This window comes from the organism of the source record quoted next, unplaced genomic scaffold, assembly GCF_019419815.1.
Source record: "Pyrus x bretschneideri cultivar Hongxiangsu unplaced genomic scaffold, Pyrus_bretschneideri_v1 Contig25, whole genome shotgun sequence".
NCBI classification, from domain to species: domain Eukaryota; kingdom Viridiplantae; phylum Streptophyta; class Magnoliopsida; order Rosales; family Rosaceae; genus Pyrus; species Pyrus x bretschneideri.
Genome location: NW_025999557.1, coordinates 355,870 through 380,472, shown reverse-complemented (window position 1 = coordinate 380,472; position 24,603 = coordinate 355,870). Strand labels below are relative to the sequence as shown.

The window sequence follows — 24,603 nt, the reverse complement described above, 5'->3', positions numbered from 1 at the left end:
ACTTGGTCATGGAGACACCATAGATAGCCCAACTCCCAAAATGATTGAAATACCCGAGGGCATTGGTTCCATTGTTCAGATTGCTGCTGGTCCGAATTACCTCTTACCTGTAACTGACAATGGACTAGTGTACTCTTTTGGGTCAGGTTCTAACTTCTGTCTTGGCCACGGAGAGCAGCATGATGAGTTTCAGCCACGTGCAATCCAAAAATTTAAAAGACAGGGTATTCATGTGGTTCGAGTCTCCGCAGGCGACGAGCATGCCGTGGCACTTTATTCCAATGGATTTGTTAGTCTCCGAACCGGTGATAAAATTTCAATATTTTATTGTTGTGCTTGGCATGCAGGGCCGACCTGAGGGTGTGTGAGGTGTGCAACCGCACAGGAACTATCTTTTTCTTTCTCAACTTTACCAAAAAAAAAAAAAATGTTTTTCTTGCTACCCATTTTTTCTTCTTGTTTTAAATATATGTAGTTAATTTCTTTCATTATAAAAGGTCACTTTTGCTAATAAACCTATAATTAGGAATATCATAATAAATTAAAAATTCTTAAAAGGCTGAAGATATAATCTTTAAAAGCCCCCCATTTTCTTATATGATATCATTTAATAGTTTATTTTGTCATTGTTTAAAGGTCACACCCCTAAAGTACCCCATTGATTACCATTAGGTTAATTTGGTTTAATTGATTTAAGATATGAATTTCAAAATTTTAACAAATGTAACGACAATCAAGTCGGGCGAGATGAGAAACATCCTTACTTTCGAAGGTGAGCAAAAATGCACTCAAAAAAACCGACAATTCATCATAAGTATGCTACTAATTTCATAATCTGTGATTTGTTTAACACATAGTTTTTTCTTGAGATGAACTCTACTGATAATAAGAGCAAGAGTGGTCCTATTACAATATTTGTACGGTAATATTTTTGCTACATAACCACCACACCATGCTTTTTGTATTAAAAACTAAGTAGTTTTGAACCCAAAAACATAGGGGAGACAGATAAGTACATAGCCACAACACCATGCTTCATTTTTATTTATTTTATTTTGCGCTATATCAATTTATACACAATGAAATATAAAAGAAAATATAGCAACAAAATTCTAGACCATATAAAGAGCTCCGTTTGAGTCTTGCACAAGACCTGTTGTGTTAAAATCAATCATTCCGCAAAACTAAATGGTTATCCAACGGGAATCGCAAATGAACATCCATGCTTTCAAACAAAGAACAGCCTTCCTGACGGTGGGGAGTTATCGGAGATGTGTCCGCCTCGTGGGGAAGGAAACTGACAGAATGAAAATGCCCGCGGTTGCTTATTTTTGGGTCTTGGATGAGAATATATGAAAGCCCATTGGGCTATCCTTCTTGTAATTAATTTGGGTCAAATGGTTGAGATTGGATCCAAATCCTACTGTCAAACCTCAATTAGAACCTTAGGGCTGGTTTAGTATTATTGTGTTTTGAAAAAAAAAAAACTATTTATGTTGTGCTTTGAAAATAAGCTCATATTTGCTGCTTCACGTTTTCAGCTTTTTTTTCACATAAAACTGTGAAAATAAGTTGTTTTTAAGTTTTTACCAAATATCTTTTTGAGCTCAACTTTTATTGATACTCACTTTTTATAAAAACACCTCAGTACCAAACTAGTATTTATATCCATAGAAAATGCTATTTGCTTTGTATGCTTTGTAACAAGTGTTATTGAATGATTTCTTGTAATTCTTCTCACAATGGAATGATTAAAGAATGAATAATAATTATGTGCCGAATTTGCAATTTATGTGAGTACTACTTTAGCTTAATTCTTTTAAGAAAAACTAATGAAAATAGCTTGAAAACTTTGAGTTTTAACGATAAGGACAAAATAAAGGGTAAAGTGAATAGTACCAGGATTGATTTTTTAGTGTAAAAATATGATTTTTTGTTAAAGTGAATAATACCGCGGGTTTTTCGTTAAAACTCCCATTCTTTTATCTCCTACACTTCATAAAATATTAATAAAATGTAATAGCACTAATGAGAGATCAACGTCATATCAACATCATCTATGAAATGTAATAGCACTAATGAGAGATCAACATCATATCAACATCATCTATGAAATGTAATAGCACTAATGAGAGACCGAAAAAGAAAAACGGTGTATTTAATTTATTTTGGTTTGGATGCTAAATCATGAACGAGAGACTCGAATTTAATTGAATTGTTCTCAAAAATTGAAATCTGAAATAAAATTACAAAGAAGGATCCCTAACTTCTTGCTGTTGTATAAAAGTTCAATGTTGGCTCCATTTTAATATTATTTAGTGGCATATACAACATGTACAGAAACAAAAGATATGAGTACGCCCTATATGAATGCATGAAAACTGCAGTAAACGGTTCAAAATGAAAGTAGAAGATAAGTTACTCAACCAGAAAAATCATCACTTTCAATCTTAAGCACCAAATGAGTATAAAAAAAATATTTTCGCATTGCAAACTGAGAAATTGGCAAACAACCAAGAACGCACATGAATGTACATTTTCCAAACCCTTCAATACATCAAGGGCATGTTTATGTATCCGTAATCGGAATGAAAATGTGGAATTGAATTCCGATTACAGAGTACTCCGGTGTTTACTAAACATGGAGGAATAAAAAAAGCAGTGGGGCCCACACAAATTTTGGAATTCAATTCCTTGTATTGGTGGAATTGGATTCCCTAGATATAGGTGGTAATCCAATTCCTGCTTGTTTGGGCAATCGAAATAACACTTTTATTCCCTTTATGCCCTCACTTACTTTTTTTATTTCCAAGACTATTCTTTATAAACCCATTAAGGTATATAAAATATTTGATTTGGGACAAGGGCATTTTAGTAATCATACTGGTTTATATTCCGATTCTGCTAAATTAGTAAACAGTTTTTATGGAATTCTATTCTGATACCAAAACATTTAAGTAAACAACTTTAACAAGAATCCGATTTTGACTTCTCCTTATTCCAACTCCTTAATTCAATTCCTTCTCGATTCAATTCCTTTCATTTTCATTACTGTTATGTAAACATGCCACAAATAGAGATTTCCAAACCCCTCAATACGTGGAAGAGAGATTTCCTCTTAAGATTGATTTCTTCAATTCCCAACTACCTAACCAAGCCGTAGAAAGCAAGTAGAGCTCCTCCGGAGTCAAGGCATAAAATTCCACACAATCATATAAAAGCAATCAAGTATGGTTATTAAACAATAATAAGAAGAGAAGGAGGAAGACATGAGCATTTTTTAACTTAAATATTGCTTACATAAATAATATATATATCTATATAAGCAAAAAGCAAAGATCTCAGTTGGTCAAGATGGGGCCAAATTGAGAAAACTAACAACCATGACTGCACGTTTGTGTACATTTTTTCAAACCCTTCAACACGTCAAAGAGAGAATTCCAAACACTTCAATACGTCAAAGAAAGATTTCCAAACCCTTCGTTACGCCAAAGAGAGATTTCAAAACCCCTCAATACGCCAAAGAGATATTTCCGAACACTTCACAACTAAACAATCTTATTTTAATTGATTTTTTATAAATGCGATATTTATCGAGCGATTTATAATATTAACGATTCTGATCATAAATATGAAGTTATATGAATCGACAACGAACAATTTTGAGTAGGAAATCCTATTCATACTTCAAGTAACCAAGCATTGTTCTTTTTGTTAGGAGAGTGATAGCGTTAGTGGATTAGATACTTAGTTGTTAGGAGGAAGAGGAATCGGTGGAGAAATTTGCACCGAAGTGCATATGTATGATTATTTTCCGCCACTGTAGTAAAGCACCATCAGCATGATGGATTGTTATTATTCAAACATGATTTCCCATTAGGAGTTTAAACAGAGGAATGCAAAAAGGTAAACAGGGAGCGTAAAAATCAATCACTCCCCCAAACGAAATGATTATCCAACGGTCCTGAAGGATTGTAGATGACATTAAAACTCAGGATTGCTTGAAAAATAACAAAATAAGAATATTCTCTAAGATAACATCCATAAAAAGGGACAAAGTTTAATATTTGAAATCACATAAAGAAAACCAAATGTGTGTTCCATTGAAATGGTTTTTTTTTTTTTTCTTTTTTTTTTTGGGTCAAGGGGAATATTTTATTCTAACCAAAACACAAAACTTACAAGTAGACAAAGACCCAACAACACCTATATACAACTAAAAAGAGCCTAAACAGAAAGAAAAAAACAACAGAAACAGAGAATGAGCCCAAAACCCCAAAACCAAATAACATCCCAGAAACACCCACTGCTTTCTCCACTGACGGTCCAAGGAACTACCAGCCAGCCAATTCTCCGACCACCGCCGATCATCTCCTTCACTGACGCCTCCTGTGCATAGCCATAGGTTAAGGGTAATCAGCATCCAAGCGAAAGAGGCCAATCATCAGGTGGAAGCTCAGAACAAGTCCCGAGCAAACACTACCGCAAGCTACAGACACAAAGGAGAACGTGGTGGTGTCAAAAAGACTCGAGCTGGTGCAAGCGCCAGAACTCTACACACGAACTCAACAGAGGACATGGCTGAAAAACGAAGTAAGGATAAGCCAGGAAGAAGAAAACCCACGGAGTTGGAGGAAATGGATAGGCCGAATTGAAGATTGGCAAGAACTGATAGATATTTTTACCTGCAAAAGTAGAAAACGCTTAAAAATACTTGCAAGAGAACAAGATAATTGTAGTATAAACGGCTCAAGCAAGGTCGTTTCTGCAAGGATTGAATAAATAATTTATGTAAATACCAAATCTTAATTAATTTTTTGAAAACAAAGATTGGAAAAAGGTTGATTTTGAATTTAAAAATAATAAAAACGAATTTAATTAAAATGAATAAAGAAATTAGCAAAGTAAAGAAAAACAAAAGAAAATAGTTTTGAAAACCAATTTGTAAAAACCTAGGGTTTCGCCGTCCCCTTAACAATCCTATGTAGATTTACCAATTACTTATGAATTACACATGCAACTTTGAAGGTTAGGTTTTCCTTATGTATATTCTACTTGTGGCATTCAAGCTAGAACGTATATCAAACATGCTATCCGTATGTGGCATTCAAATCAAATATAAACATGCATGACTCGTTACGCTTTGTGAAGACCCTTTGAAAAACCATGCAACCCCTCAGACGTGGCATTCGCCCTAGGTGAAATTACAACTATCAACCACAAGAAGCAATACTCAATTCCCCGGTGGCATTCCGACCGAATTGTATCCGATTACTTATCTAAACATCCTAATGGTAGCTAAGCGTTAAGATACAGAGATAGTTTAAAGCACAGTGATTAACAATTCAAAGTATGCATGCATAATATCATAAACAACTAAATAAAAACTATATATTCATGCTAAGGATCAAGGCATCGCCCTAGCAAATGAAACTAGTTACGAACAGTCATAAAACAAAATATTATTGAAAACATGGATAGAAAACACCTTGAATATAAACTTGAATCTTCAAAACCTAGCAAAGTATTGATGTGTGCGTTCTCCCCCAATGTTGCGTACAAACCCTAATGGCTAACAAGCCTTATTTATATTGTTCTAATTAATATCCTTCTAGTAAAAGGTCTTAGAATAAAACTAGTAAGCATAATAAAATAATAAAACAGAAAATAAAAGGTTTCCTATTTGAACTAGAATTCGGAGTTCTCAGAAAATCACGCTTTTGACCGACCAAATCAACTCCAATTCGGTCCCAAGGGTCTCTTTTGAAAGCTTAAGACGTCCCTTACAAATCCTCAGAAGGAATCTTCCTTAAAATATGTCATCTTGACCTCCAAAATACCCAAAATGTCCAAAAATGTCAATCTGGAAAAGCTGCGCGCTGAGCCTTAATTTCATCACCACGGTCAAATGGCTTGATAGAAAATTCTGGAATTTTGATACAATCATCTTGAAAGGCACACGAACATCCTTCAATTAGAATCACTCCAAAATTCATCCGTTTGATAACTTTTTTCTCCAGAAGAAGTCGAATGTCCTATATTGAAAATATATAACAAAACATCAAATGCAGGGAGAACCAACAGTATGGACTCATCAAGAACCAACAGTAAATGTAGGGAGAAAAGAAGGAGAACAGGGAGAAGAGGACACATCACCCGACCCCAGCCGAAGCTAGGGCAGGTGCCCCCGAAGAATCTAGAAGAAGGTCTCATGCAAGCACTCTTACAACGAAGAGAAAGAAACTCTCAGAGAGGAGAGAAGCGTTCCATTGAAATGGTTAGATTGTAGTAAAAGGTTTATTAGCTGCATGCCATCACCCTGCAATATTCTTGAATATATATAACAAATGAAATGATGTTGTATAATATTATTAATGAAGTACTACAAGCTCATCAAAGGTGTAAAGCACCGGATTAGGATTTTGTATATGTTAGTTAAGGAGCTGCTGAGTCAGCACATTTAGTTAGATTTGGTATCCAATTACACATGAATGAAATACAGTTACACAATTATGCCACCTCGAGACTGTTTTAGATCCCATGAGCAGTAATGTTAGATTGTTCCCCATTTCTAGGGATTACAATTCTAATAACAGTTAAATCTGATACTTGTGGATAATCGTCAGAATGAATTGAATTTGGATATAAATATTCAGGTATGGTATGGATATGAGGAAAAATCATGAACTTTATTCGGTTATGATTTTGGATATGGTTAATAGAGTCCTCAATCCGTATCCGTCCCGAATCCGATCCGTATATATATATATATATATATATATATATATATATATATATATATATATATATATATATATATATATATATATTTGATATATAATATAATTTTATTCAATTTGCCGAACCCTCCCTATAATATCTTTATTATGCACCAAACATCATGCATGGGGCATACCAACAACCTCATCAATTCAATATTTTTATTGTTATACTCAACCAAATTAATTCATTGAATCATTTTATGTATCAATTATCAAATATTCCAAGTTTATCAGATTCATCTCTTTTCAAAAGTCTTATTGTCAAGAAATTGATGCATGTTATCATGAACAACAAATATATTGTTATGTTTTTTGTAATTGGATGTTGCTATTTAATGACGGAATTAGTATTTAGTAAAATTCATAGTGCGTCAATTGGATGAATATAATTTTTTTTTTCTTTTTTGACAATGGATATAACTGATAACAGATTGAAAATCAATTGCCCAGTGGGTATGGTTATGGATAATTTCCGATGATTAATTTGCTGTTATAGATATGGTTAATTTTTATAGTTATAAAGATGAATATAACATTTTTGTCCTCAAATCGAACCGTTGTCCTCCCTTTTCGAAAACTTGCAGATAAAGAATGAGCTACAGACGTAACAAAAGTTGAACATGAACTTAAATACAATGGGTATGCCGATGCTCAAAACTCTTTTAACAGATTAGGGTATATTTAGGGAGGGTAATAATGTAAAACCGTACATTCATTTAAACTAGGATAATATTTAGGGAGGGTAATAATGTAAAACCATACATTCATTTGAAATTGAAGGGCTGTGATGAATCATAAACATCTCCAATCAAACGCTGCGTGGTCAATCGAAGGGCTGTGATCAGCCGAGCCTATGAGTAGAACCGGGTTCTGAAGACCCGTACAATTCACGAGTAAAACCCAGTTTTTCACGCTCTTTCACTTAATAGCAGCGTCCCCTGCATAAAGCAGTCGCCGTCCGTAATTAGCCCTAATTTCTCTCCAATTTCATTTTCAATTTCGTTGCTTTTGCATAATCAAACCGTTAATTTGTCGTTTTTTTCATTGGAAGACTGTATTTTGAATGTTTGTTTGGGTTGCAGGGTCCTCCTGAACCCGGACTGTATCCAGTCGGAACTACGATCGGAAACCTCGAAGGTACCACTCTACGGTGCTCGCTCAATTTCTACATACAAAGTTACAAACCATAATTTTCTTTTCTCTTCACTTTTAATTTGATATTGAATCGAATTTCGCAAATGCAGGGCTCTCCGGGTGTTAAAATCAGCTCATGTAATACTTTCCGAAGACACCCGGCATTCGGGGAAGTTGATCCACCATTACAGTATCAAAACTCCTATTGTAAGTGATTGGGAAGGTGAAATCATGGGGCTTCAGTTCGTAACGGATGCTGGGATGGATGCCAGGGATCAGTGATCCTGGTACGGAAATGGTAAGGGTCTTCTCCCCCCCTTTTTTTTTCTTAACTTTTAGAACAGGTAGTGCAGTTGAGGCTTTCACTCATCAAGTTTTCAAGCACTGGAGGGAAAGAATCCTACTCCGGCTACTTGGACACACAAATTGACACTTATTTTGACACACACCTTAATATAAGAGAACTCTACGTACAATGGTAGAGCTCACATGTTCCATAAATAAATAGTGCGTCAACAAGAATGTTAACATTCTGTGTCCGAATAGTTTTATTGTGCGATCATATATATTAGAACAAATCTTACATCATGAGAAAACAAACAAACAAGAACAGAAAAAGTCATACTATTTGAATACACAAAATTAACACTCTTTAATATAGGTGCATTCCACATACAATGGTAGGACCCACCTCTATAAAGAGTGTGTCAGCGAGTGGGTAAATTTTGTGTATTGAAATTGTTTTATTTAAACTGAAAATACATAATGATAAGTACAATCTAGTCCCTAATCCTTCTTTTCATCCTTGCCATGCACACTGCCATCTTCACATAGAGCGAATCTTGTACATTATCAAAGAACTGAAAATACGCGTACCTCCATGTCTTGTTAAGAACTAGAGAACCGCAAACTCCCCAAAATCCGACAATGAAACCTAGGGCTGCAAAAATATAAATCCCTGGAAGCTCATCACGTTCATTGTCCGCATCTTGGTCGATGTTACTTTTATTATCCGCATCAACGTCTCTGCACTCATTTGGAAGTGGAGCGCCACAAAGTTGAAGGTTCCCCTCAAATGTAGAAGCATTGAAGCTCTGGAGCTGCGTGCCCGTTGGTATTTGTCCTTCGAGATTATTGTATGAGACATCTAATTCGCTCAAGAAATTAAGGCTTGTCATTGACGAGGGAATTTTCCCTGACAAATGATTCTTGGAGAGATCCAAAGTCTCTAAATAGCCTAGGTTGGATATTTGGTCTGGAATGTTGCCAGAAAAGTTGTTGTTGCCAAGATTCAACGTACGAATAAGCTGCAATTGGCCGATCTCAGTAGGTATACTACCACTAATGCTATTGTTTGATAGGTCTATTGTTCCTGGAAAGTAAGACAATTTATGCGGCAAAAATGTTCGATATTGTTTTTCGCTGCTGAAGATGGGAAGTTCAAGTTCATAATTGTCTACTAGAGATGCATTCACCATCAACATTGACAATCTACAAAGTTGTTTTGGAAATTCACCTGAAATTTGGTTGGACTGCATTTGCAAGAACAAGAGTTTCGGAAGAGTCCCCAACCAACTTGGAATTGACCCTGTGATTTGATTATCAGCTAAATTCAATATCTCTAGATTCTTTAGGTTTGAGAACCAACCAGGTAACTGACCAGTGAGCCCACACCTTTCCAAACTCAAAAAACGAAGATTCTGGAATCCATGGAAATTAACCATGTCATCATTAGCTGGCATTGCCTCGCGGTTAAATGAACCACCAATGAGGAGTACGCGAAGATTTTTGCAACGCATTAATATCTTCATTGCCCCTGAAGCATTGGTCAACCGTAAATCAACAAGCGAGAGGAAGGACAAGGATTCCAATGAAAGAATCTGAGGTTGTATTTGTCCTTCTAAATAATGATTGTGACTCAATCGAATTGCTTTTAGGGACCTGCATGAGTAAAGGCTTATCGGCAAGATACCAGTGAAATTATTCCCACATAGGTCAAGTTTACTAAGGTGGCTGAGTTTATGGTGAGGTCTCCTTCCAAGGTGTTGAGTCCCAAATGTATTTCTAGGAGGTTTGTGCAGTTCATCAAAGATGAAGGCAAATTACCCTCTAAGCTGTTGAAGTTAAAATTCATGAATTTCAACTTGGAGAGCTTCCCGAAATTGATAGGGATCACACCACTCAAATTGTTAAAGTAGAAGTCAAGAATTGTGAGGTTGGCAAGGTTGGCAATTCTTTCACTAATGGCTCCATTTAGTGAATTGAGAGGTAATGCAAGTTCCTCAAGTTTGGTAGCGTTATAGATGTCTTCCGGAAGTGATCCTAACAAATTATTGTGACCGGCACGAAGTATCTGCAGTTTGGAACACCTCCCGAGCCCATGAGAAATGTTGCCACCAAATTCATTGGAGGAAAAATCCAATACTCTTATGGAAGGAGAGGATCGAAAACAAATAGATGAAGGGATATACCCAAAAAAGGTGTTGTTGCTAACATTGAAACTTGTCATATTCCAAGCTTGTTGGAAAAAAGAAGAGGGAATTGCACCATGGAAGTGATTGCTCGACAAATCTATTGTCTGAATATTTTTGGATGGCAGAGAAAATGGTATCTCTCCCGAAAGAAGGTTATAGCTCAAATCAAGGATCTTGAGGCGATTCAAGGACGAGAAGAATTTGGTTTCAAGTGTGCCATAAAGTGAATTGTGGGAAAGGTTCAAGTGGGTGAGATGTGTGAGATTTGCAAGTGATGAGACAAACATACCTCCTTTGAGCCCTTTGGAGGGTAAGAGTAAATGAGTGACCCAACCCTCCTGATTACAAGTGATGCCGTTCCAAAGACAACAATCAACAGAACTACTCCAATTTATGGGAGGGGAAGATAGGGTGCGGGCGAAGGCCATGAGAGAGATGCGTTCATTTTGGTTGCTTGCATGAATATTTGTTGTAGATATAATGAAAGAGAATAAGAATATGAGGAGGAAACCATGAGCCATTTTTTTTAACTTGGATATTTCTTGCAGTAGCAGGCCTGCACATATCAGATATATATAGGAGCAACCAACGGTATGCAGCTATGTATAATTTTTGTGTGTGTGTGTGTGAGCATAAAAGATAGTATTTCATTGCAAACAACCCCGACCACACGCATTAATGCACATTTTCCAAACCCTTCAATATGTCAAAGACATTTTCTACAGTGAGAAAGACCTTGTTATTTTCATAACAGGAACTAATATCTTCCATTCCAAACTACCCAACAAATCATATAAAACAATGGAGCTCCTCCCGAGTCAAGGCATAAAATTCCACACAATCGTATTAAAGCAATGAAGGATGGTTGTTAAACAAAAATGGTATCCCATAGGGTTCTAAACAGAGGAATGCAAGAGGTAAAACAAGGAGTGTAAAAATCAATCACTCCCCAAAACAAGGAGTGTAAATTAGTAAACAGTTTTTATGGAATTCTATTCCGATACCAAAGCATTTAAGTAAACAACTTCAACAAAAATCCGATTCTAACTTCTCCTTATTCCAACTCCTCCTTAATTGAATTCCTTCTCGATTCAATTCCTTCCATTTTCATTACTGTTATGTAAACGTGCCACAAATAGAGATTTCCAAACCCCTCAATACGTGGAAGAGAGATTTCCCCTTAAGATTGATTTCTTCAGTTCCCAACTACCTAACCAAGCCATAGAAAGCAAGTAGAGCTCCTCCGGAGTCAAGGCATAAAATTCCACACAATCATATAAAAGCAATCAAGGATGGTTATTAAACAATAATAAGAAGAGAAGGAGGAAGACACGAGCATTTTTTAACTTAAATATTGCTTACATAAATAATATATATATATCTATATAAGCAAAAAGCAAAGATCTCAGTTGGTCAAGATGGGGCCAAATTGAGAAAACTAACAACCATGATTGCACATTTGTGTACATTTTTTCAAACCCTTCAACACGTCAAAGAGAGAATTCCAAACACTTCAATACGTCAAAGAAAGATTTCCAAACCCTTCGTTACCCCAAAGAGAGATTTCAAAACCCCTCAATACGCCAAAGAGATATTTCCGAACACTTCACAACTAAACAATCTTAGTTTTAATTGATTTTTTGTAAATGCGATCTTTATAGAGCGATTTATAATATTAATGATTCTGATCATAAATATGAAGTTATATGAATCGACAACGAACAATTTTGAGTAGGAAATCCTATTCATACTTCAAGTAACCAAGTATTGTTCTTTTTGTTAGGAGAGTGATAGCGTTAGTGGATTAGATACTTAGTTGTTAGGAGGAAGAGGAATCGGTGGAGAAATCTGCACCGAAGTGCATATATATGATTATTTTCCACCACTGTAGTAAAGCACCATCAGCATGATGGATTGTTATTATTCAAACATGATTTCCCATTAGGAGTCTAAACAGAGGAATGCAAAGAGGTAAACAGTGAGCGTAAAAATCAATTACTCCCCCAAACAAAATGATTATCCAACGGTCTCGAAGGATTGTGGATGACATTAAAACTCAGGATTGCTTGAAAAATAACAAAATAAGGATATTCTCTAAGATAACATCCATTAAAAGGGACAAAGTTTAATATTTGAAATCACATAAAGAAAACCAAATGTCTGTTCCATTGAAATGTTTTTTTTTTTTTGGTCAAGGGGAATATTTTATTCTAACCAAAACACAAACTTACAAGTAGACAAAGGCCCAACAACAGCTAAATACAACTAAAAAAGCCTAAACATAAAGAAAAAACAATAGAAACAAAGAATGAGCCCAAAACCCCAAAACCAAATAACACCCCAGAAGCACCCATTGCTTTTTCCACTGACGGTCCAAGGAACTACCAGCCAGCCAATTCTCCGACCATCGCCAATCATCTCCTTCACTGACGCCTCCTGTGCATAGCCATAGGTTAAGGGTAATCAGCATCCAAGCGAAAGAGGCCAATCATCAGGTGGAAGCTCAGAACAAGTCCCGAGCAAACACTGCCGCAAGCTACAGGCACAAAGGAGAACGTGGTGGTGTCGAAAAGACTCGAGCTGGTGCAAGCGCCGGAACTCTACACACGAACTCGACAGAGGACATGGCTGAAAAACGAAGTAAGGATGAGCCAGGAAGAAGAAAACCCACGGAGTTGGAGGAATTGGATAGGTCGAATTGAAGATTGGCAAGAACTAATAGATATTTTTACCTGCAAAAGTAGAAAACACTTAAAAATACTTGCAAGAGAACAAGGTAGTTGTAGTATTAACGGCTCAAGCAAGGTCATTTCCGCAGGGATTGAAGAAATAATTTATGTAAATACCAAATCTTAATTAATTTTTTGAAAACAAAGATTGGAAAAGGTTGTGACAGCCCGTCCCAAAAACATTTTAACGTACGTGTGAAAAGACGAAATTGCCCCTAGTTTGATTTCTTTACGTTTAATTGTCGTTGTGAGCTTTGTTGGCATGTGTGGAGCCACACACACACTCCCACACTTCCCACCTGTCCCTATCCCTTTCCCTGTGATTTCCCCGAGCCCCATTTCCCTTCCCTTTCACCATAAACGTACGGACACACACACAAGCACACTAAACACTCACAGATCGAAGAAACTAAACCCATATTCGAACTCGTGGAGCTTGTAGGAACGCAACCGTACCATTTTCAGGTAAGAATATCAACGTTTTCACGTCGATTCCACGAAGTCCGATTTTGGGTACTATTCATGCAAACGTAATTTCTCACATTTTAGGGAAAATGAAGCTTGTAGGTAGCTTGGTGAGGTCCCAAGGAGTCTCGGAGTAGTTCGTTTGAAGGAATTGGACGTCAGGATCACCGTATTCGAAGTTGGCCGGAATTGGATTGTGTGGACAGGTGAGATCTCGTGGTTTTTAACCCTTAAAAGTGGTATATTGGTGTTCTCTTAGGTCTAAGCTTCAATTTGCTAGTAATTTTTTGAAATTTGGAAGAAAAACGAACGAGATATCAACGTTTGAAATTTTTCCAGTTTTCCGGCGCCGGAAGTTAGCCGGGGAAAAAAACGAAATATTCAGTCAAGTTTGACGGAATATTCCTGACGCCGTTGACGGAATTCGTTAGAACTAATGGAATATTCCTAACGGCGTCAGTTGACGCCGTCAGCGTGCCAGGCACGTGCCTGCGTGTGGCCGGTGCTTGTGGCCGTGCCTTGGCCGGCGCGTGGGGGCGCGTGCGGCAGTGGAAATTTTTTGTAAAAATTTGGGTGTGATCCTGAGGTTGTGTAGAGCACGTTGGTATATTCAATTGTCCAATTTGAGCAATGTATGAGAAGTTATTTCTAAAGTTTGGTTATGTGCTTTAAAATTTACGTTTTTATAGTTATTTCGCATATAGGTGAGACGTATCCCGAGGACGAGCGTGGTCACTCAAGGCAGGGGGGCTACGACCCTTCCACTTATCAGTGAGTGGGCTTTTGGTTTTCCGTATATACCTATATACTTATATTTTCCCAAAAATTGATTTAAATGTTTATTAGTTATATGCCATATGTTATATTATCGTTACTTATGCATCATTAGTGGTTTTATTAGTCGTATATATATACGTATGCATAATTGGTGCTGTGGATGCATAGGTAAGTGTCAGGTAAGCGTTATTTAATATTTGCATTTAATAGTGATTAGAGATGCTTAGAGAGCTCATAACCTGCACCCCCGGTGTTCGTGCTCCCGCCCAGTGTAGAGCACAGTCCTTCACGTGATGTTCACCTCCCGCACCACACGCTCAGCTTGGATCCAAGTTAGGTGCACAGTCCTGTCGTACAAACCACTTTAGGTGGTTCCGACTCGTAGGTGACCCGCGATTATTCGCACAGCCTTCACGTGATCGTAGCACTAGAGCGTTTATATGTATTACACCCAGGCCTGTCGTACAGACCACTTTAGGTGGTTTCGACTCGTGGGCAGGTTTAGTTATTGTGATTGAGATTTGAGCTCTAAATGCAGCCGTACAGGTCACATTAGGTGACTCCGGCTACCAGATTATAGGTTATTGATGTGATTTATACCTGAGAACTTGCATCTCATTCTGAGGTTCCGATATGGCATATATTCTTGAGCATGATTGGCATTTTTATATCTACGTACATATGTTTATTTTCTGGGAAGTATACAGGTTTTACGGCGAGGGGTTAGAATATTGTTTTTGAAATGGTTTTAGAAAAGCTTTGTTTTTGCCCACTCACGCTTTTGTTTTGCGCCCCTCCAGGTTCTAGCTAGCTAGCAATTTGGTGGTTCCCCAGAGGGCTTTCCTGGCATTTCTGACAAACGATCACCAGCGTAGGGCCACCTTCGGGTGTATTATTGTCACATCTTTTTCCTTTTGGACTGCTTTAGGCGTTTTGGCTCTGAACTTAGCGTCTCACTTGCGCTAGCACTTATTACTTTTAACAATTGTATGCTAGTTTTTATTTATTCGTACTTTCACGTTACTATTTTATTAGCTTCCGCACTGTGCACATGGCTACGTCACTTCCATGTGACGGCCAGCATGCCCTGATCTCGTTCAGGGTGTGTCAAAGGTTGATTTTGAATTTAAAAATAATAAAAACGAATTTAATTAAAAATGAATTAAGAAATTAGCAAAGTAAAGAAAAACAAAAGAAAATAGTTTTGAAAACCAATTTGTAAAAACCTAGGGTTTCGCCGTCTCCTTAACAATCCTATGTAGATTTACCAATTACTTATGAATTACACATGCAACTTTGAAGGTTAGGTTTTCCTTATGCATATTCTACTTGTGGCATTTAAGCTAGATCAAACATGCAATCCGTCTGTGGCATTCAAATCAAATATAAACATGCATGACTCGTTATGCTTTGTGAAAACCCTTTGAAAAACCATGCAACCCCTAAGACGTGGCATTCACCCTAGGTGAAATTACAACTATTAACCACAAGAAGCAATACTCAATTCCCCGGTGGCATTCCGACCGAATTATATCCGATTATTTATCTAAACATCCTAATGGTAGCTAAGCATTAAGATACAGAGACAGTTTAAAGCACAGTGATTAATAATTGAAAGTATGCATGCATAATATCATAAGCAATTAAATAAAAACTATATATTCATGCTAAGGATCAAGGCATCGCCCTAGCAAATGAAACTAGTTACGAACAACCATAAAACAAAATATTATTGAAAACATGAATAGAAAACACCTTGAATATAAACTTGAATCTTCAAAACCTAGCAAAGTATTGATGTGTACATTCTCCCCCAATGTTGTGTACAAACCTTAATGGCTAACAAGCCTTATTTATATTTCTCTAATTAATATCCTTCTAGTAAAAGGTCTTAGAATAAAACTAGGAAGCATAATAAAATAATAAAACAGAAAATAAAAGGTTTCCTATTTGAACTAGAATTCGAAGTTCTCAGAAAATCACGCTTTTGACCGACCAAATCAACTCCAATTTGGTCCCAAAGGTCTCTTTTGAAAGCTTAAGACGTCCCCTACAAATCCTCAGAAGGAATCTTCCTTAAAATATGTCATATTGACCTCAAAAATACCCAAAATGTCCAAAACGTCAATCTGGAAAAGCTGCGCGTTGAGCCTTAATTTCATCTCCACGGTCAAATGGCCTAATAGAAAAATCTGGAATTTTGACACAATCATCTTGAAAGGCACACGAACATCCTCCAATTGAAATCACTCCAAAATTCATCCGTTTGATAACTTTTTTCTCCAAAAGAAGTCGAATGTCCTATATTGAAAATATATAACAAAGTATCAAAATTCTACCAAAATAACTAATAAATTAATACTAAGATTAGGATAAAATATATAGTATAATATGGACTCATCAAGAACCAACAGTAAATGCAATGAGAAAAGAAGAAGAAGAGGGAGAAGAGGACACATCACCCGACCCCAGTCGAAGTTAGGGCAGGTGCCACCGAAGAATCTGGGAGAAGGTCTCATAGAAGCACTCTCACAACGAAGAGAAAGAAACTCTCCGAGAGGAGAGAAGCGTTCCATTGAAATGGTTAGATTGTAGTAAAAGGTTTATTAGCTGCATGCCATCACCCCTGCAATATTCTTGAATGTATATAACAATTGAAATGATGTTGTATAATATTATTAATGAAGTACTACAAGCTCATCAAAAGGTGTAAAGCACCAGATTAGGATTTTGTATATGCTAGTTAAGGAGCTGCTGAGTCAGCACATTTAGTTAGATTTGGTATCCAATTACACATGAATGAAATACAGTTACACAATTATGCCACCTCGAGACTGTTTTAGATCCCATGAGCAGTAATGTTAGATTGTTCCCCATTTTTAGGGTAACAATTCTAATAACAGTTAAATCTGATATTTGTGGATAACTGTCAAAATAGATTGGATTTGGATATGAATATTCGGGTATGGTATGAATATGAGGAAAAATCGTGAACTTTATTCGGTTATGGTTTTGGATATGGTTATAGGAATCCTCAATCTGTATCCGTCCCGAATTCGACCCGAATATATATATGTATATATATATATTTGATATATAATATAATTTTATTCAATTTACCGAACCCTCTCTATAATATCTTTATTATGCATCAAACATCATGCATGGGGCATACCAATAACCTCATCAATTCAATACTTTTATTGTTATACTCAACCAAATTAATTCATTGAATCATTTTATGTATCAATTATCAAATATTCCAAGTTTATCATATTCATCTCTCTTCAAGAGTCTTATTGTCAAGAAATTGGTGCATGTTATTATGAACAACTTCAAATATATTGTTATGTTTTTTGTAATTGGATGTTGCTATTTAATGACGGAATTAGTATCTAGTAAAATTTATAGTGAGTCAATTGGATGAATATAATTTTTTTTTCTTTTTTGACAATGGATATAACTGATAACAGATTGAAAATCGGTTGCCCGGCGGATATGATTATGGATAATTCTTGATGATTAATTTGCGGTTATAAATATGATTAATTTTTATGGTTATAGAGATGAATATAGCATTTCTGTCCTCAAATTGAACCGTTGTCCTCCCTTTTCGAAAACTTGCAGATAAAGAATGAACTACAGACGTAATAAAAGTTGAACATGAACTTAAATACAACGGGTATGCCGATGCTCAAAACTCTTTTAACAGACAAGGGTATATTTAGGGAGGGTAATAATGTAAAACCGCACATTCATTTAAACTAGGATAATATTTAGGGAGGGTAATAATGTAAAACCATACATTCATTTATAATTGAAGGGCTGTGATGAATCATAAGCATCTCCAATCAAACGCTGCGTGGTCAATCGAAGGGCTGTGATCAGCCGAGCCTATGAGTAGAACCGGGTTCTGAAGACCCCTGCATAAGGCAGTCGCCGTCCGCAATTAGCCCGAATTTCTCTCCAATTTCATTTTCAATTTCGTTGATTTTGCATAATCAAACCATTAATTTGTCGTTTTTTTCATTGGAAGACTGTATTTTGAATGTTTGTTTGGGTTGCAGGGTCCTCCTGAACCCGGACTGTATCCAGTCGGAACTCCGATCGGAAACCTCGAAGGTATCACTCAATTTCTACATACAAAGTTACAAACCATAATTTTCTTTTCTCTTCACTTTTAATTTGATATTGAATCGAATTTCGCAAATGCAGGGCTCTCCGGGTGTTAAAATCAGCTCATGTAATACTTTCCGAAGACACCCGGCATTCGGGGAAGTTGATCCACCATTACAGTATCAAAACTCCTATTGTAAGTGATTGGGAAGGTGAAATCATGGGGCTTCGGTTCGTAAAGGATGCTGGGATGGATGCCAGGGATCAGTCATCCTGGTACGGAAATGGTAAGGGTCTTCTCCCCCCCTTTTTTTTTCTTAACTTTTAGAACAGGTAGTGCAGTTGAGGCTTTCACTCATCAAGTTTTCAAGCACCGGAGGGAAAGAATCCTACTCCGGCTACTTGGACACACAAATTGACACTTATTTTGACACACACCTTAATATAAGAGAAATCTACGTACGATGGTAGAGCTCACATGTTCCATAAATAAATAGTGCGTCAACAGGAAAGTTAATATTCTGTGTCCGAATAGTTTTATTATACGATCATATATATTAGAACAAATCTTACATCATGAGAAAACAAACAAACAAGAACAGAAAAAGTCATACTATTTGAATACACAAAATTAACACTCTTTAATATAGGTGCATTCCACATACAATGGTAGGACCCACCTCTATAAAGAGTGTGTCAGCGAGTGGGTAAATTTTGTGTATTGAAATTGTTTTATTTAAATTGAAAATACATAATGATAAGTACAATCTAGTCCCTAATCCTTCTTTTCATCCTTGCCATGCACACTGCCATCTTCACATATAGCGAATCTTGTACATTATCAAAGAACTGAAAATACGCGTACCTCCATGTCTTGTTAAGAACTAGAGAACCGCAAACTCCCCAAAATCCGACAATGAAACCTAGGGCTGCAAAAATATAAATCCCTGGAAGCTCATCACGTTCATTGTCCGCATCTTGGTCGATGTTACTTTTATTATCCGCATCAACGTCTCTGCACTCATTTGGAAGTGGAGCGCCACAAAGTTGAAGGTTCCCCTCAAATGTAGAAGCATTGAAGCTCTGGAGCTGCGTGCCCGTTGGTATTTGTCCTTCGAGATTATTGTATGAGACATCTAATTCGCTCAAGAAATTAAGGCTTGTCATTGACGAGGGAATTTTCCCTGACAAATGATTCTTGGAGAGACCCAAAACCTCTAAATAGCCTAGGTTGGATATTTGGTCTGGTATGTTGCCAGAAAAGTTGTTGTTGCCAAGATTCAGCATACGAATAAGCTGCAATTGGCCGATCTCAGTAGGTATACTACCACTAATGCTATTGTTTGATAGGTCTATTGTTCCTGGAATGTAAGACAATTTATGCGGAAAAAATGCTGGATATGGTTTTCGGCGGCTGAAGATGGGAAGTTCAAGTTCATAATTGTCTACTAGAGATGCATTCACCATCAACATTGGCAATCTACAAAGTTGTTTTGGAAATTCACCTGAAATTTGGTTGGAATGCATTTGCAAGTACAAGAGTTTCGGAAGAGTCCCCAACCAACTTGGAATTGACCCTGTGATTTGATTATCACCCAAATCCAATATCTCTAGATTCTTTAGGTTTGAGAACCAACCAGGTAACTGACCAGTGAGCCCACACCTTTCCAAATTCAACAAACGAAGATTCTGGAATCCATGGAAATTAACCATGTCATCATCAGCTGGCATTGCCTCACGGTTAAATGAACCACCAATGAGGAGTGTGCGAAGATTTTTGCAACGCATTAATATCTTCATTGCCCCTGAAGCATTGGTCAACCGTAAATTAACAAGCGAGAGGAAGGACAAGGATTCCAATGAAAGAATCTGAGGTTGTATTTGTCCTTCTAAATAATGATTGTGACTCAATCGAATTGCTTTTAGGGACCTGCATGAGTAAAGGCTTATCGGCAAGATACCAGTGAAATTATTCGCACATAGGTCAAGTTTACTAAGGTGGCTGAGTTTTGAGAAATTAGGTGTGGTGAGGTCTCCTTCCAAGTTGTTGAATCCCAAATGTATTTCTAGGAGGTTCGTGCAGTTCATCAAAGATGAAGGCAAATTACCCTCTAAGCTGTTGAAGTTAAAATTCATGAATTTCAACTTGGAGAGCTTCCCGAAATTGATAGGGAGCACACCACTCAAATTGTTAAGGTAGAAGTCAAGAATTGTGAGGTTGGCAAGGTTGGCAATTCTTTCACAAATGGCTCCATTTAGTGAATTGAGAGGTAATGCAAGTTCCTCAAGTTTGGTAGCGTTATAGATGTCTTCCGGAAGTGATCCTAACAAATTATTGTGACCGGCACGAAGTATCTGCAGTTTGGAACACCTCCCGAGCCCATGAGAAATGTTGCCACTAAATTCATTGGAGGAAAAATCCAATACTCTTATGGAAGGAGAGGATCGAAAACAAATAGATGAAGGGATATACCCAAAGAAGGTGTTGTTGCTGACATTGAAACTTGTCATATTCCAAGCTTGTTGGAAAAAAGAAGAGGGAATTGCACCATGGAAGTGATTGCTCGACAAATCTATTGTCTGAATATTTTTGGGTGGTAGAGAAAATGGTATCTCTCCCGAAAGAAGGTTATAGCTCAAATCAAGGATCTTGAGGTGATTCAAGGACGAGAAGAATTTGGTTTCAAGTGTGCCATAAAGTGAATTGTGGGAAAGGTTCAAGTGGGTGAGATGTGTGAGATTTGCAAGTGATGAGACAAACATACCTCCTTTGAGCCCTTTGGAGGGTAAGAGTAAATGAGTGACCCAACCCTCTTGATTACAAGTGATGCCGTTCCAAAGACAACAATCAACATAACTACTCCAATTTATGGGAGGGGAAGATAGGGTGCGGGCGAAGGCCATGAGAGAGATGCGTTCATTTTGGTTGCTTGCATGAATATTTGTTGTAGATATAATGAAAGAGAATAAGAATATGAGGAGGAAACCATGAGCCATTTTTTTTTAACTTGGATATTTCTTGCAGTAGCAGGCCTGCACATATCAGATATATATAGGAGCAACCAACGGTATGCAGCTATGTATAATTTTTGTGTGTGTGTGTGTGTGAGCATAAAAGATAGTATTTCATTGCAAACAACCCCGACCACACGCATTAATGCACATTTTCCAAACCCTTCAATATGTCAAAGACATTTTCTACAGTGAGAAAGACCTTGTTATTTTCATAACAGGAACTAATATCTTCCATTCCAAACTACCCAACAAACCATATAAAACAATGGAGCTCCTCCCGAGTCAAGGCATAAAATTCCACACAATCGTATTAAAGCAATGAAGGATGGTTGTTAAACAAAAATGGTATCCCATTAGGGTTCTAAACAGAGGAATGCAAGAGGTAAAACAAGGAGTGTAAAAATCAATCACTCCCCAAAACGAAATGGTTATCCAACCGTCTCAAAGGATTGCAGATCACATTAAAACTCGGGATTGCTTGAAAAATAATGGAACCCGAATATTCTATAAGATAACATCCATGAAAAGGGGACAAAGTTCAAAATTTGAAATCGCATAAAGAAAACCAAATATGTGTTTCTTCTTCTCCATTGAAATGGGTTAGATTGCAGTAAAAGGTCTATGAGCTGCAAGCCATCGCCCTGCAATATTCTTGAATATATAACAAATGAATTAATGTTGTACAATATTAATAAGTACCTGAGGGCTCGTCTTATATCTAGGAATGAGTTAGATTGTATAACTCCATTATATCAAGGAAAAAAAATTGTGTTCAATGTGAAGGTAAAAGATGAATTTCTTATTAAGAAAACTCATCACTTTTTAATTCCCAAAATTTTGTGTGACTAAAAAAAGACAAGTTTTTTTTTATCTTAATTAAGAAAACTCATCCCACTCTGATCCCCTAAAAATAAAAAGTCATTTGCCTCCATCTTCAATTGAACTTGAATGTTATCCAATCAATCTGATGAATCTTAATAACCAAAGAAGACTAAAAGGATATTATCGTATTGCAAACTGAACTAATTGGCAAAAAAACCATAACCAGACATAAATGTACATTTTTCTAACTCCTGTTCCACTTGTGAAAGCAAAGTGAAAAAGACCTTGTTTTTATAGTAAAGAACATTTTGCAACCTTGTGCTTTACAGCTACGTACAATTTAGTCAAAGCCGGATTTTAAGGGATGTGACCGATTCCGGTCCCAAAATTTTAGGGCCCCCAAAAATAATTTTTTATTGAATATAATAATATATAAAATAATATTATATAAAAATAATATATAAAAAAATTTAATCAAATCAATATATATATATAAATGCCCCCCAAAAATAATTTTTTACTAAATATAATAATATACAAAATAATATATAAAAATACTAATCCAATCAAGAAATATGTATATAAAAATCTGATGGCTGATTCCCATCAGTGCCGCTGATGCTGCTTCCTACTTTTCTCTCACGCCCAAATCCCATCACTGCTCCCACTTTTCTTCTTTCACAATTTACACCACGGTTCCAGACTCCAGTGTGAGAATTCCCATCACTGCCGCTACAATCTACTTTACTTCTCTCTTTCCATTGTTCTTTTTCCCACAAATTATTAAACCTTAATTTATAAGTTCATGAAATTGAAGAGAAATTTCCAAATTATGAAGACAATTCAACTTATTAGAATGATGTAGACTTCAATTAAAGTAAGATATTTACTAATTTAAGTATATTGACTTGGAATTTGAAGATTTAGGTATTTCTCATTTATTATAATTTTTTTTCTTTTGTACTTTTCAGGGCAAAATCAAGAGGAGAGCAGTTACAAAAAATCACTAGACACTCACATATTGTGGACTATCATGTTTCATTGTTCATACTTACTATAATTTTATTGTGATATTATTTGAGATATAAAAGACTGACTAGAAAATATCCATCTAGCTACTTGAAGCGTCAAAGAAAAAGAAAAATTGAACAATTGACTCAGTCTCAAAAAAGAGCTATTGATAGGTTCTTTCTCAAAGAAAAAGAACCAAAAAGTTCAGTAGATGATTTAATTACGGAACAACAGGATGACAATGAGAAATTAGCTGATGATTTGGGCAATGATGACCTTGATGGGAATGATAATCCTGAGGATGCTCCTATTGTCAATGGTCAACCGAGTGAGTCAATTCCCTCAAACATTTATGATTCTCAAATTTGGGATAGTCTTGATCCCAAATGGATTGATTTGTTGGTAGAAAAAGGTCCTGCAAAAGATCTATCTATTGAGAAAGGTCCTAAAGATCAGTTTGATAGGCGTTTTAATGCAGCCTTTTATACTCAATACTTATCCAATGGAGAGAAACATGATAGAGATTGGCTAGTCTATTCAAAGGATGTTGATAAAGTGTTCTGTTTTTGTTGCAAATTGTTCAAGAAAGGGTCTCTCAAAGGTCAATTAGCAAATGAGGGCTACAACGATTGGACACGTCTCATTGTGTGGCTTAAAGAGCATGAAACAGTTTTGATCACATCTCGAACATGACCACTTGGATTGATTTGCGTCTTAGATTGCAGAAAAACGAAACAATTGACAAAGTTATGGACGACCAGATCAAGAAAGAAAAAGAGCATTGGAGGGAGTTACTACGAAGGTTGATCTCCATTATGAAAATCTAGCTAAATACACACTGGCTTTTCGTGGAAATAACGATAAGCTTTATCAAGAAAGCAATGGAAATTTTATGGGCCTAGTACAAATGATGGCTGAATCTGATCCATTGATAAAGAATCATCTTCAACGCTTCCAAAATAATGAGATTTGTTATCATTCTCTTAGTCATACCATCTAGAATGAGTTGATATTGTTGATATCTTGTGAAATCAAAGATGCAATCATTCAAAAAGTCAAAAAAGCTAAATATTTTACCGTAATACTTGATTGTACTCCTGATTTTAGCCATCAAGAACCGATGACCTTGATCATAAGATGTGTGGATATGAACAGTACTTCAGTAAAAGTAGAAGAATATTTTTTGCAATATCTGATTATGAATAACACATAAGGAGAATGATTGTTTAAAGAGTTGCAGAATGTTTTAAAAGTTCTTGATCTTGATATTGATGATGT

General features: G+C 36.4%; 2 protein-coding genes and 1 pseudogene across 2 annotated transcripts; 1 reads left to right on the top strand and 2 right to left on the bottom strand.

Moving 5' to 3' along the window:
* Window positions 1–8,446: 8,446 nt before the first annotated feature.
* LOC103966987 lies at window positions 8,447–10,982 on the bottom strand (annotated as a pseudogene).
* Window positions 10,983–18,996: 8,014 nt separating this feature from the next.
* Window positions 18,997–21,508, bottom strand: LOC103966985 (receptor-like protein 2). The gene has a single exon (XM_009380230.3). It carries the CDS (start codon window positions 21,472–21,474, stop codon window positions 19,246–19,248), a length of 2,229 nt encoding a protein of 742 aa, XP_009378505.3. The 5' UTR covers window positions 21,475–21,508; the 3' UTR covers window positions 18,997–19,245.
* A 1,038-nt stretch (window positions 21,509–22,546) lies between these two features.
* Window positions 22,547–24,018, top strand: LOC125478461 (zinc finger MYM-type protein 5-like). The gene is made up of 2 exons (XM_048586639.1): window positions 22,547–22,587; window positions 23,499–24,018. Exons 1-2 carry the CDS (start codon window positions 22,547–22,549, stop codon window positions 24,016–24,018), a joined length of 561 nt encoding a protein of 186 aa, XP_048442596.1.
* Window positions 24,019–24,603: the final 585 nt, after the last annotated feature.